This window comes from Uranotaenia lowii, chromosome 1, assembly GCF_029784155.1.
Source record: "Uranotaenia lowii strain MFRU-FL chromosome 1, ASM2978415v1, whole genome shotgun sequence".
Classification (NCBI taxonomy): domain Eukaryota; kingdom Metazoa; phylum Arthropoda; class Insecta; order Diptera; family Culicidae; genus Uranotaenia; species Uranotaenia lowii.
Genome location: NC_073691.1, coordinates 105448378 through 105462557, shown reverse-complemented (window position 1 = coordinate 105462557; position 14180 = coordinate 105448378). Strand labels below are relative to the sequence as shown.

The following is a 14180-nucleotide window of genomic DNA, read 5'->3' as shown; positions in this document are numbered from 1 at the left end:
ATGATCCATGGGGCCGTCTGTTTCTTCTAAAACAACGAAAACTATTGCTAACATCCAATTCAAAAAGAAATTTGTTATTTACTTTACCTGATACCTGTTAAAGTGAATGCGTATTTTCTTCGATAGCTAACTGTTATTCTGGACCAGTTTTTTTAATTTGTTGACATCCATAATCTGGTCATCCGAATCAAAGTTCTGAAAAAGACTAATAAAAACTTTGTGGTTCTTTCAAATTATTTTTTTATTTCTGGAACAGCTGATCTGGAACAGTGAAAAAATATTGCAGAGATCCCTCCGGAACTATGTTTTTAATTAGCTGCCTTCTGGAACAGCGTTCGCTGTACTCCTTTCGAGTTCCGAATCCCTCCCGCTCCTGCTTACGGGCCTTCACAAAATTAATTTTTCCAAAGGAAAATTGAAGTCCGTACCTCGAAAGGAGCACTGCTAACAGTTTTTCCGCTGTTTCGGCTCAGCTGTTCAGAAGACAGTCAATTCAATCGCACTGAACACTGCGAACAGTTTTCCCTGTTCCGGTTACTGATAAGATAATCACTTACCTCGTTTACAATTTCGCAAACAAAACTAAAAACGTCGCACCAGAAGCACCGATTCCCAATTTTCCAACTCGTCCACAACACAAACTGCGCAAAACTTCTTTTTCTTTTTTGTTTTGGTCAGCTGCGCGCTGATCTGACATCTGCTGAAATAAAGCAAAATACGACCGCGGTTCGAGTCCATGCTACCTTAATACTAAATTCAGTAGCAAATGGGTTGTTTTTACTCAATTTGAGCAAATTTAAAGCAGAAATTAGAAAGTGCTAACTCATTAGTAAAAAATTTTTTTTGCTAACGAAAAGTAACAGCTAATTTTTGCTAAGTGGGGCCTCGAAAGTTTTGTGTGTGGTTTTGAAATTAAATACTCATTATTTTTTCGTTGGAAATATCTGTTTATAAAATAGAAAACATAAAATTTTTTCACTTTTTTTATTTGACATTTTTTTCTTCAAATTTCACTACACTTTCTGCACTTGAGAAACAAAACAGCAGCGTAGTAACTGATCATCCGCCGAGCGGAAAACCGATAACGCCAGATCGGTTTACTTCTTGTCGATAATCCTGATGGCAATTAAGTCGGTTATCGCCGGCAGCAGCAACCTGTAGAAAAAAAAATGAATTTTTCAAATTCAAAACCGGACTTTCCATTGGCGAAATCGGTTCGTACCTGTCCGCTCCTGGTGACAATTTATCCATCATATCTTCATCCAATTGTCCACAACATGCAGCGATGTCGACCTGGCTTCCATTCCGTCGTTGTCAGCCCAGTCTTCGCAGGTTCCGCCAGCATCTAATTTGCTCAACCGTAGTGATTCGCGTCGAACTATTTTTTTCTCGAAGCCAGCAGCTGCTGTCTTAACGAAGCGGCTAGTTAGGCAGCTTTTTTTTTACTAAAATCAAGCAAAATAATAACTTTGCTATCGCGTTAGAAAAACAAATCTTTTTGCTTATCGAAAGTAACACAGTATTTTTGCTAAATGGAGCCTCGAAAGTTTTGTGTGTAGGCTTTACACCCACCACCCGCACCGCCGACTTCATGGCTATTTTAGCCGTACTTTTCAATTTTCTGACCGTCTTCTTTCATTTTACTTTAGAAAACTTCAGATTTTGCTGGTTGGATAGCTATATTTTTCGAAGCAAAAGCTATGTTCTAAGACTTTAGTACACATCCGCTAAGCAAATGTTCACACAAAATTTTCGAGGCCGGAATTTAGCAAAATTTTGCTCAAATTTGACCAGCTAGAAATTTAGCAATCAAATGAGCAATTTTTTTTACTGAAATTTTCGCATAACCGTCGAAGGTGTTGTAACCAGTGCGTTGTGTGAGAAGCCCAAGATCAGTGAGAATCAACGTAGTAGTTATAAATGTGCACAGGAAGCGCTGTGTGGAGTGGAGGCGGACCGTACCTTACACCGCCGACGCCATAAACAAATAATGGCCAAGGTAATGGACGGGCAATATGCTGACCAACAGAGGGCGCTGATTAAAACGCACAGATGGGCAGCCATAGGCGGGCTTCGAAAAAGGCGCAATGGGGCGGAATTCCAGGATGGAGCCGAAAGTCCGGATCCGGGGCAATGGCCGACAGCTAATGCGATCACTCCACAAAGAACAGCCAAACGATACGGAACTGAGTTCGCATAAGTGCACACGTAGTGTCATAGCACATCGTAACCAGGTGAGAAGTGATCGCTGCCCCGGAATCCACAGAACCATGGACAGGCCCTCCGGAATAAAAACCTAATCCGCTCTTGTTTTGTCCCATTGCGCCAACAGGACCCCTTTTGTTTTACCGATTGGTTTTTGAAGTTCGGAGGACGTGAGGCGCGAGCTACGAATCCGGAAGCATAGTGTTTTCTTGTGCCGGCCCTGAGGCTTCTAGAGGGGGGTTCTCATTGGTGCTGGGCAGGCTAACCAACCCATAAGGTTATAGTGTCTAGACTAAATTTTTACTTATTTTTCAGCAAAAAAAATTATGATTTGCTAAAATTTTAGCAAAACAATTTTTTTAAAGTTTACTAAAATTTCAGTGAAATTCAATTTTCAATTTATAAATTTTTTCGGTGAAGAATAAAAAAAAACTATTATCGGTTCACCATTTTATATTCTTTAATTTTCATAATAATTTATAACACACTATTTATCCTACCAAAATACAGGAGATCCAAATAGACTGATGTTGTTGTTTCCTTTGTCGGCATCCGGTTGGTGAACTACAGCAGTTTGGTTAGCTGCTCTTTCCGCTTCCGTAGAGTTGAATCATGGAGATTTGGAACACATTTAGCCTGGAACTGAGTTAACACGTTCGTCGCCACGGCACCCATATTCGGGTGACGGGTGTATTTCCTGGAGGGGGGGGGGGGGGGTTTACCGCTCAGCTTCGCCATACGTTTCAAATATGGGAGTTCTACCTCATTGCTTTCTCTCTCTCTGAAAATTTCTTTGGGCCCGGCTAGTAAAACTACCAATATGAGCGTGGCGACGAACGTGTTAAGGCTACTCAATTCGCCGGAGCTCCTCGGCAATTCACTGGATCAAACTGCAAAAAAGGAATTTTATTTTTTTTCTCTGCATCTGCATACACCCACAATTCAGCCTCTGTGCCAATGGCGGCATCATTGGTACAAGGCATCATTGGTACAAGAAGATAACGCGACCGGTGCTGATTCGATTTGCTCCCACCGGCATTAACCTCCCAAGTTAACCGAATTGCGTATGTCTGAAAGAAACAAAATAAAAACGAATTCACGTCCCTCCATATCGCATCACAAGACGAAGAAGGATAGAAATAAATACCGGCCAACACCAGGCAGCCAGCGAACCGAGCACTGTGCGTGTGAATGTAGTAAAAGCAACAACAAAAATATTCCTTCAATTCAATCCGCCGCGCCGGCAAACAATCACGGTAGAGCTGTGTGTGTGTAGTAAAAGCAACAACAACAACATTGCTTCAATTCAATCCGCCGGCAAACAACCACTGGCTAAGCTGCGCATGTGTAGCAAAAGCAACAACAGAAATATTTCTTCCACTGGCCAAGCTACCCGGCTTTGGCAGCTGTGTATATGTAGCGTGTGTATGTAATAGCAGGCAGTAAGCAAAGCACAGTTCTCATTCAATGGGTTTTCCGTTCCTTCACTCCCGTTCCCTTTCCCGTTTCCTTCACGAGACAAAGGAATGAATTGAAAGGAGACCAAACGCCGGGAAGCCGCCGTTGTGCGTTTTTTTTGTGATTGATCGGTGACATAAAGCCTATGACAAATATCCCTCGTCCTGCATGAAGTTCGAATAGTGCACTGGTTAAGGCTGATGTCATGCTGAAACAACTAGCAACGCAACGCAACGCAACGTTCCAATAAGATTGCGTTGCATCGCATTGGTATGTCATGCTGGCGCGACCTGTCACTTTGAAATTCCCTACAAATCATCACTTCTCTACATCTGATAATGCTTTGAATCGTCTCCTTTCTTTCGGGAGCCATCAAAAACTCATCAAATCACGACCCGGATTGCAAGAATGCCGAAATTTGAACCGACAAAATTCCTTGTTTTTTTGCCGGAACTAAGAATTCATGAAAATTTTCTCGCCGATTAAGATAGTTTTTAGTTTATTATCACAAGTTCGGACAGATCTTCGTACTATTGTGCTTAAAACCCGGAATCACTGCTTCAAATCGAGAAAAAACAATGTTCCTATTGGATTTCCTACTAGTCGCGCTACTAAACACATTGGCATCAGATTGGTCGCGCTACTCAAAGCAACCAGTATGACAGGTCTGCGCGATTTCCATGGAGATCAAATGAGAGCTGGTAAGTCGTGTGAACGTTGTGTTGTAGGTTGCGTTGCTAGTTGCTTCAGCATGACATCAGCCTAAGGCTGATAGCAACGCGACGCGACTAGCAACGCGACCTACAACGCAACGTTCACACGACTAACCAGCTCTCATTTGATCTCCATGGAAATCGCGCAGACCTGTCATACTGGTTGCTTTGAGTAGCGCGACCAATCTGATGCCAATGTGTTTAGTAGCGCGACTAGTAGGAAATCCAATAGGAACATTGTTTTTTCTCAATTTGAAGCAGTGATTCCGGGTTTTAAGCAGTGTTCTGAATATCACTCATTTTCAATGAATGTTTCTGATTGCACTTCGCACCTGAACGTACAGCGGTCGGGTTTCGTTATTGATTGCTACTGGACCTACCCGATCATCGATCGTTCAATTCATCGCTAAAATACAGATCACCTCGCACGATGCTTGCTGTCAAAACAGTGCAGCACCATCATCAAATTGGAATATCACCAATGCGCAATGCATATGGCGAATCTTGTTGGTCTTCGATCAGGAGTGAATGGATCAGGCAGTGAGTGAATGATACATGAAGCCGATCATTAGCGTATTTTGTTTGATTTGATATAAAGCAAATTAATAAATTTATTTGTTGTTATAACGTTTTTTAACATCAGTATGATCAAAATCAAATTGCAGTTGTGTTTGTGAGGGAAAGATGTTCACTTTCGCCGTGTTTTTCAATTTTTACAAGTTCTCTTATCAAAATGTCGTACGTCACGTTAAAACTACTGAGAATTTATGGTGTCCCGCACAACTGTTTGATTTTTCTCGTCCTTCAAAAAATAATTTTGAATTTCATATAATTCAGGCAGATACTGAGTGAGCTACATTCAGAATGGATCAGTTTGTATCTCACTCATCTCCGATATGCGATGTTTGCTGAACCGATGATTCTGAATGATGCGACTCGGTTTGCATAGCTGATAGGAGCGCTGATCGAGATTGCATACCAGCCAGGCGAAGCAGTAGCGAGAGGCGCTATCCCATTATACAATCGGAATGTTTCCAACAGGAAACGTATCCTGAGTGTTTGTTTTGATTGATTTTCGGACCATTGGTTTTAAGCACAATAGTACGAAGATCTGTCCGAACTTGTGATAATAAACTAAAAACTATCTTAATCGGCGAGAAAATTTTTATGAATTCTTAGTTCCGGCAAAAAAACAAGGAATTTTGTCGGTTCAAATTTCGGCATTCTTGCAATCCGGGTCGTGATTTGATGAGTTTTTGATGGCTCCGGAAAGAAAGGAGACGATTTAAAGAATTATCAGATGTAGAGAAGTGATGATTTGTAGGGAATTTCAAAGTGACAGGTCGCGCCAGCATGACATACCAATGCAATGCAACGCAATCTTATTGGAACGTTGCGTTGCGTTGCGTTGCTAGTTGTTTCAGCATGACATCAGCCTAAGGTGTCGGACTGGCATGACGATGTAGTTGGTAACTTGAGTTCGATTCTCACTACGGCGCTGTGATTTTAGTTTTTATTTTCTTGTTTCTGGGATGAATTATCCAATAGGAAAGAAATCCCATAAAGTGTTTTTCTTGTTTTGCTTGAATGTAGTCGTCATTATTTTGGTTGGGAGCCGAGTCCTTATGCCAGTTACGGTTTTTCAAACATACCGTCTTCGGCACAGTGCACATTTCAGCGCATTATCGGCACAGAGATATGCTAAATCGGCATTGGATTTTTGCAACCTCTTCTATGGGTGTAGAAATATTCCAACTTACCAGTTGATACAAATGCTGCGGAACAATTCGTGCCCCTACGTGCTGATGACATAGATCGTCGACAGTCTCGGCTGTTTTTATCGACATTCTTCTTGTAATCTGTAACAAATCAAAAATTAATATCAGTTCACTCTCTGCCTTCGAGACGATCAGTCGCATTTTGAAGAGTGTGCTTGTTCCGAATCCAAAAGGCAACAGTTTTTTTTTTTTAATTCAATGCGGGAGTTAGTGAAGTTATGATGAGTCCTTCACCAGGTGACAATCCTGGTCGGACCATCCCCGAGTGGATGGACACAGAAAACCTGCGAGGACGGCTTTACTATATGTATTTACGTGCTAAACCAGGCCACACACTTCCCAAGAACCCTTTTGTTATTGGGAAGTCGGTTGAGGAGTATGCAGGAAAGGTGGAAGGAGGCTACTACGAGAGGAGAAAATCTTGGTATGTCATCAAAATTCGAAGCAAAGATCAAGGTAGGAAGCTATTTACCTTAAATGCTTTGAAAGATGGTACACCAGTTGAAATTGGTCGCCATCCGGAGCTGAATTCTCGAAAGTTTGTAGTGTTTTGCAATGAGGTGGACGATATGACAGAAAAAGAGTTAGAGGTTGAGCTTGCTCCCCAAAAAATCACAAATGTTCGTCGTATCACAAAGAAGAATGCAACTGGTATTGTTAACACACCAACTCTCGTGTTAACAATCAATTGTACCGTCGTTCCGGAATTCATAAATTTCGGTTTGTTGAGAGTCCGAACCAGACCCTACTATCCCCAACCGATGTTGTGCCGTCAGTGCTTAACTTACGGCCACCCTAAAGTCAAATGCCAGAATAAAACAGCATGTATTATCTGCTCATGTAACCACGCAAGTGCGACTTGTACTGCCAAAGTTAAATATTGCCACAATTGCAAGCAAAATCACTCGCCAACAGATAGATCTTGCCCAATATGGATTTTTGAATCCGCAGCCCTAAAGCTCAAAACTGAACAGGGAATAACACTAACAGCCGCACGTAAAAAATTGGAAGAAAACAGCTCTAACTCGACGTATGCCGATGTCGTTAAGCGACAAATCCAGGCGCACAACATGTACCGTACCAAACAACCAGATCAGAAGCCGCATCAACAGGAAGAAACGAACCAAAAAGAAGACCACCAACAGCAGAAGGAAACAACTAAACAATTACCGAAAAGAGATCACGTCACCGCAGCCACCACAACGCCAAGCCCCGTGTTGGAATCTGATTCCCCCCCTAGGAAGAGAATCACTTCCCAGCCACCCCCTCCCGTGCCGATCGGAAATGTGGAAGCAGAGTTGCAAGATTTCAGATAATCATTTGAAATAGATACTCACCGTGATGAGTATCAATTAGGCAGCACAATGAATTTCGTTGTGATGCTCAAAGCTTTCGATGTCAAACGAAATTCGCTGAGCATCACATCTAGAAAAAAATCAGAAATCCAGAATCCCATTAGAGAAATCTTCAGCTATATTCCCCACTTTTTCCCCTACTATTTTTCGACGACAGTTAAATTTGTAACGAATCTTTGGAATATTTGAATGTATCATATAATGTGATTAGCTTTTCACACTAGCGACACGCCAAGTTGAACGAATCCAAACGCTTTGATATAAAAAAATAAGAGCGCTTTAATGATTGGAGTTTATTGAAACTTTTTAATAACGAAAGTGTTAAAGTTAAAGCTCGTGGTACCTATGTTTTAAAAAGTGTCTATATACACAATACACTACCTTATAAATGTTGAGAACAACGCTTTAATTTTATAATATTATTTGAAAATACAGCGCTTTGGTACTAAACAATTTATAACATAATTTTATAGTCAAGACGACTTAAATAAAAAAATATAAAATTCAGTCGTTGACGTTTTGTTGGTTTTCAAAATTAGAAGCAACAACATAATATGGGATTAACAGCAACATTTCTAATCGATTTTCTGGCTATTTGAAATCAGAAAAATATGCTTAGTTAGCTAAGCATAGAATACATTAATAGAAAAATCGATATTTGTTTTAACTCTCGAGGGCTGAAATTCTTACAAAAAAAAGGTCAAAAGTCTGATTTTTTTAGGTTATTTTTTTGTATTTTCTCGGCTGTTGACATACAAAAAAAATATATGTTGAACTGTAATATGATCACAGTTATCAAATTTCATGCGGTCCCTTCTTCAGAGCATGTTGTGTACGAGTGAAGGATATCTAAATTTGGAAATATTAATAAAGATCACGTATTCTAACAAATATGCATCTATACATTCAGAATTAAAACCTACTTTTTTATATCAACTAAATGAAAAAATAGAAGCCGTGATGTCAGTGATAAGCTGTCCTTTGTTTCAACTTTTATTTAAATTTCTTTTCAAACGATCTTTTTTTAAACGTCCTTGGTCCTTGACATCCCTTCTCTCTTCCAAACTACTTATTGGTAGTGCAATTTTCCGCCGAATTTTTGACAGTATTAGTCACTGAGAGACTGTAAAATATCCGGAACAACCGTACAGAAAACCAATTTTCGAAAAAAATCTTAACATTCCCGATTTCACAAAAAACCACTTCAAAATGATGTACTGTACTATGATCAATCAACAGTCTAAACTAGCCATTTTATTAAAATTGAACAGTGTTTTTTCCAAGGGTTTCACGAATTTCCAGCTATGATAATTAAAGAACAATTCATTTCTGATGCATGTGTCTAAAAGCTCATAAGATAATAATCAAAAAATTAGAAGTAAGGCCGCTTAACGAAAGAAGCGATTTTACAATTACTCCAAATGGTAGTACAATAATATTTGACCAATCTTAATATTCAACGGCACATTATTATTTCTGTCATATTCTGTCACTTTCTATTTAGAATTCTATAAATCTTCTGGAAAGTGAATTTATCGGACATTAGATAGGCTGGTATGAATCATATCCTACTTTTTGGTGCAACGATCATGTTTTTTACTTCAGAAATTCCCACAGGGAATTTCAAACATCACGCGAGTCGAGATAATATTTGAAAAAGATTTGTGAGCCGGTGCAAATAAAACCGGCTTTACTTCTCTTGAAAAAGAAAATCTTTAAAATGCATGAAAAATCATTAAAATGTCTGTTTTAAATTGAAATAAAAAAGATTAACCGTTAGGATAGAAGCTACAAACCGCCGCTTTCATTTGAAAGAGAAAATTTTGATATTTCTTTATTACTTTTTATTTGGTTCATAAATGCTTTTCATATGTGGTCGATTCCAGCCGGTTGCACAAGCTGGGATGCCATGCGTTTTAATTGGACTGGTTTTTCGTTGGTAACAATCTTTTTTTAATTTTTATATTTTAAAATTTAATTTATATTAAAACTCTATATAGCTACCTATAAATTTCAACTTCGTTTTTAAGGTTGCCGCTACAAGTAAAAGCAAAGCATAGCTCGAATGCTATAAATAAAATCATAAATCTTTCTTCTGCAATATTGACAAAAAAACTTTCGGTAATTCAAAGATACTAAATTTGTAAAATTAGGCCCGGTGGATCCTTATAATTTTAATTCTGAATTTTAGTGTTTCCCAGCTTAGTTGTCTTTGCGGTACTTTTTGTGTTAATATTTGTAATAATCAAATATTTAGCTATTCAGATTTTGCTATATTTTTTATAGTTTTTTGTAATGTCCAGAAGATTTGAGATGTTTTTTTCTGGCAAGCACATTAAGCCATTGGGGTTTTTTTGAAGAATTTTGAGCTTGGGCATTTCAATGTTTGCGGTTCTTTTCCATGGTTGCAAAACTTTGCATCAACGTTTTTAAGAGATTTAAAAGTACATTACTGTAGGAAATACAATTTCATAACTTGCATGTCTTAAATCCTCTGAATACGAGCGAAACTCATCAACATATTTGATCATAAAAACTTTTTGCTCATTCTGTAAAACTTTCATTAAACTAAGACATAAATATTATAGTCAGATTCTTACAAGTCATGATAAAACATTCTTCAGAAAGATGTTTTAAAATCAAAACTTCCATTCACAATCAACGTTAACGTTTCACACTGAGATTCAAAAACGGAAGAACCTCACTCGATAAAATATTAACTGAACGAGATTTCGTAACTTTGCTTAAGACATAAATAAAAAAAAAACAAATTCTAATCATCAACCTGATTGTACTGAGCTTTTAATAGTATGTTCTCTATAAAAATGTTTAAAAAAAAGTATAACTGGCCTTTAACATTCATCAAGTATAACTGACAGTTTTTAAAAAGTCGTGGTATGTTCAGCTTTTTCTGAACTATTAAACTTGTTTCATTGTTCAAGAGCTTGCACAAATATTATTCCATGGCATCTCTGCCTTCCAAAAAGTAGTTTTTCTGCTCGTGATTCTCAGTCTGAGAAAGCGTTGACATTCAAGACAAGAACCGTTTGTGATACTCACGATGAGATAACCTAGCATCACACTGAGATTCAAAAAGGGAAAATCTCACTCAAAAAAATCTCAATCTCATGAGATTTCGCAACCTTGTGTGGAAGATGAACATCTTCACACAGTTGGCAACAACTGTTCTATTCTGACCCGTTCACGGAGCGCAAATCGCAATAAAATGTATCCTCATTCCTCCTCCCTTCCTAAATCCTAACCTCCCATCCTTTCTCCCCCACTTCATTAAGTTTATATTATTGACCCCCGGCCAATTTAAACTTGTAAAAGTATAAGGCCTTAATAAAGATTCATTTGAATAAAAAAAAAAAAAAAAATTAATATCATCAGAATCGCACAGCCGAGTCCTTATGCCAGTTACGGTTTTTCAAACATACCGTCTTCGGCACAGTGCACATTTCAGCGCATTATCGGCACAGAGATATGCTAAATCGGCATTGGATTTTTGCAACCTCTTCTATGGGTGTAGAAATATTCCAACTTACCAGTTGATACAAATGCTGCGGAACAATTCGTGCCCCTACGTGCTGATGACATAGATCGTCGACAGTCTCGGCTGTTTTTATCGACATTCTTCTTGTAATCTGTAACAAATCAAAAATTAATATCATCAGAATCGCACATTTTAGAATGATGTAGCTGGAACTAATAGCAGCAATGATGGTCAAGGGATCATAATGCTGCACGAAAAAAACTGAACCGGGCAAATAAGCGTTTAGTTCCTTATAGTTTAAACTTTTTTTTAAATATCTTTATTATAGTGATTTTTAGTTTTCGCACTTGTCTTTCGGTTGGGAGATAAGTACATATAAATAAATAAAGCAGGTCGCCCACCAATTTCTTCCGGAATAGCAAATCTATGATAAATAGTACAATCAAAGATTCTACCATCAGTACTGCAAACGCTGGTATGGTATCCAATTTTTTTTTTCGCAAGTAAAGGGATGGCTATGAGAAGTGCGCTTCATCATACAAGAGTATAAAACAATCCGGTATTGCCCTCTAATTCGGTATTTACTTACCCGGTTTAATCGAAACTGGAAGCTATGACGGCAATCCTTCCCATGTTACAATTTCAAAAAGTTTTTGCTCCTTTTTTCGATGATCGGGTCGAATCTGGAGATTGAATCCACTGTTCGATTTCCGGCTCGTGGAAGTTTCAAAACTAGAAATAGTTGTGGAATTTAGTTGATTTTTTCCAAAATATAAACATTATGACAAGGTGATGGTCTATCCTGCATGATGTTCAACGTGGCGCTAGAAGGTGTTATTCGACGAGCGGTGGGCGAAATGCGGGGCACGATTTTCAACAGATCCAGTCAACTTATCTGCTTTGCCGATGACATTGATATAGTCGGCAGATCATCTGCGGCGGTGGAAGACATCTACCGCAAACTGAAACGCGAAGCAGGGGGTTGATGTTGATGATTAATACGTCCAAGACGAAGTATAAGCTGGCCTGCGGATCCGAGACCGACCGAACCCGCTTGTCCAGTAGTAACAAGGTCACGATCGACGGCGACGAGCTGGAGATAGTCGAAGACTTTGTCTATCTCGGCTCACTGGTGACTGCAGACAATGACCAGCCGTGAGATCCGGAGGCGAATTATCAGCGGAAGTCGTGCCTACTATGAACTCCACAAGCAACTGCGGTCGAGAAGACTTAGCCCTCGCACGAAGTGTAACCTGTATATGACGCTTATTAGACCGGTTGTTCTCTACGGGCACGAGACATGGATATTGCTCGAGGAGGACCTGCGTACACTCGGAGTATTTGAGCGACGAGTGTTAAGAACCATCTTTGGCGGCGTACAGGAGAACGGAGTGTGGAGGCGAAGGATGAACCACGAGCTCGCGCGACTCTACGGCGAACACAGTATCCAAAAGGTGGTGAAAGCTGGCCGGATACGCTGGGCGGGACATGTTGCGAGAATGCCGGACGACTGTCCTGCAAAACAGGTGTTCGCTACGAATCCGGTAGGATCAAGACGAGCGGGGGCGCAACGAGCGAGGTGGTTAGACATAGTGGAGCGTGATCTGGCGAACGTGGGGTGCCCGAGAAATTGGAGAACGGTTGCCATGGACCGAGTGAATTTTAGGAATTATGTTCGTCAAGTTATGTCGTGAGACGGAATACTATGTAAATAAAATAAATAAATAATAAACATTATGCATTTTAGAAAAGTACTTACCAACAATTTGGAGGCAAAATCAGCGTCTTCTTATCTCGATAATTGTGCTGCTCGGTCTTGCTGCCATCGCGCACCATTGACACTCGATTAAAAGGGCTTTATCACCTGTATGGTACCGGTTTTTTTGTCTTGTTTCGTGCGTTTGTTTGGAATAAGCTCAACATTCCGCTCGATGCCCGCTGGTGTTTTGTTCCTCTGGCCGGCCATAAAGCGGGGGCAACTTTTGTCGAAGCATCTTACTGAAGAACAAAAAAATGATTCAAATTTCCTTTACTTTTTTCGAAGGATTACACACAATATCTCACCTACCATTCTCACCGTTTCAACCCTGACAAAAATCAGACATCCGCCGAAGGTTCACCCGAACGGTCATCATGAACCAAAAGCCTTCGGAAATCGGAGCAGGAGAATACGGATATGTTATAGCAACTTACAATTTCGTCCGCGACGGACAGCCTGGAATGAACTCCCCCGGGAACGATAAAAAACACCTTCTAATCGGCACACTAGTTGATAAAAATGACATTTTATATTAAAAACGGAATCGAAGCGTTCTGAAATCGCGATCAACTTGACTAGAAGAAAACAAAATAGAACGCGCCAAAACCAAACGTTGACTGCGGTTCGAGTACAAGCTAAAAGTTCGGGTCCATGCTACTGTAAATACTAAAATTAGTAGCAAATGAGGTTTTTTACTCGAATTCAGCGAATTTCGAAACAAAAATAGAAAATGCTAATTCGACAGTAAATTTTTTTTTTTGCTAACGGAAAGTAATGGCCATTTTTTGCTAAGTTGAGGCTAAGAAATTTTGTGTGTTTATTCATACCAAACTAAGCAAATGTTTTGGGCTTTTGCTTTGCTTGATTTCGAGCTAAGTAAAAGCTACCGAAACAATTGCTAAACCTTATTCTTACCATGTAACGGTTGTACCTAGTTACATGTTTTGTAGAGTTGATTTGTTATTTATATTAGTTTTTTTTTAAATACAATAATTGTATCACAAGTATCTTTCACGTATTATTTGTTAGTATCTATTATTATTTATTACTGAGATAGTCCTAGTATATAATTTAATGGAAAACGATATCCACCAATCATTGAATCAAAGTCGAACTTGATAAGAACGCTGCTTTGAAGTTACATTCTTGTTTAATGATAGTTGACTTTATCTCATAGCGTAACGGCCTGGATTGAGAATTTCCCGAGGTCGAGTTCGGGATGTATCTCCCGGGTCATGCGGAAAAGAGAAAGCTATGGGGCTGGAGGAGCAAAAACGAGCAACTAGATCGTGCTCTCAAAACCCGAATCGCCCCAAGGGTTCTCGTGGTATGACGTAGTTCCGGGGAACTAGGTCTGATAGCACTTTCCCGGATCTGAGGGTTCACAGGCTTACATTTAGTCCCAGTTTGCCCACG

General features: G+C 39.5%; 1 protein-coding gene across 1 annotated transcript; it reads left to right on the top strand.

Moving 5' to 3' along the window:
* The first annotated feature begins 6375 nt into the window (after nt 1-6375).
* On the top strand, nt 6376-7470 carry LOC129737749 (uncharacterized). Its single transcript, XM_055728910.1, has one exon. It carries the CDS (start codon nt 6376-6378, stop codon nt 7468-7470), a length of 1095 nt encoding a protein of 364 aa, XP_055584885.1.
* Nucleotides 7471-14180: the final 6710 nt, after the last annotated feature.

Bases quoted from the DNA above. Each gene is read 5' to 3' on its own strand.
- LOC129737749 (XM_055728910.1), top strand. From the start codon at position 6,376: ATGAGTCCTTCACCAGGTGACAATCCTGGTCGGACCATCCCCGAGTGG.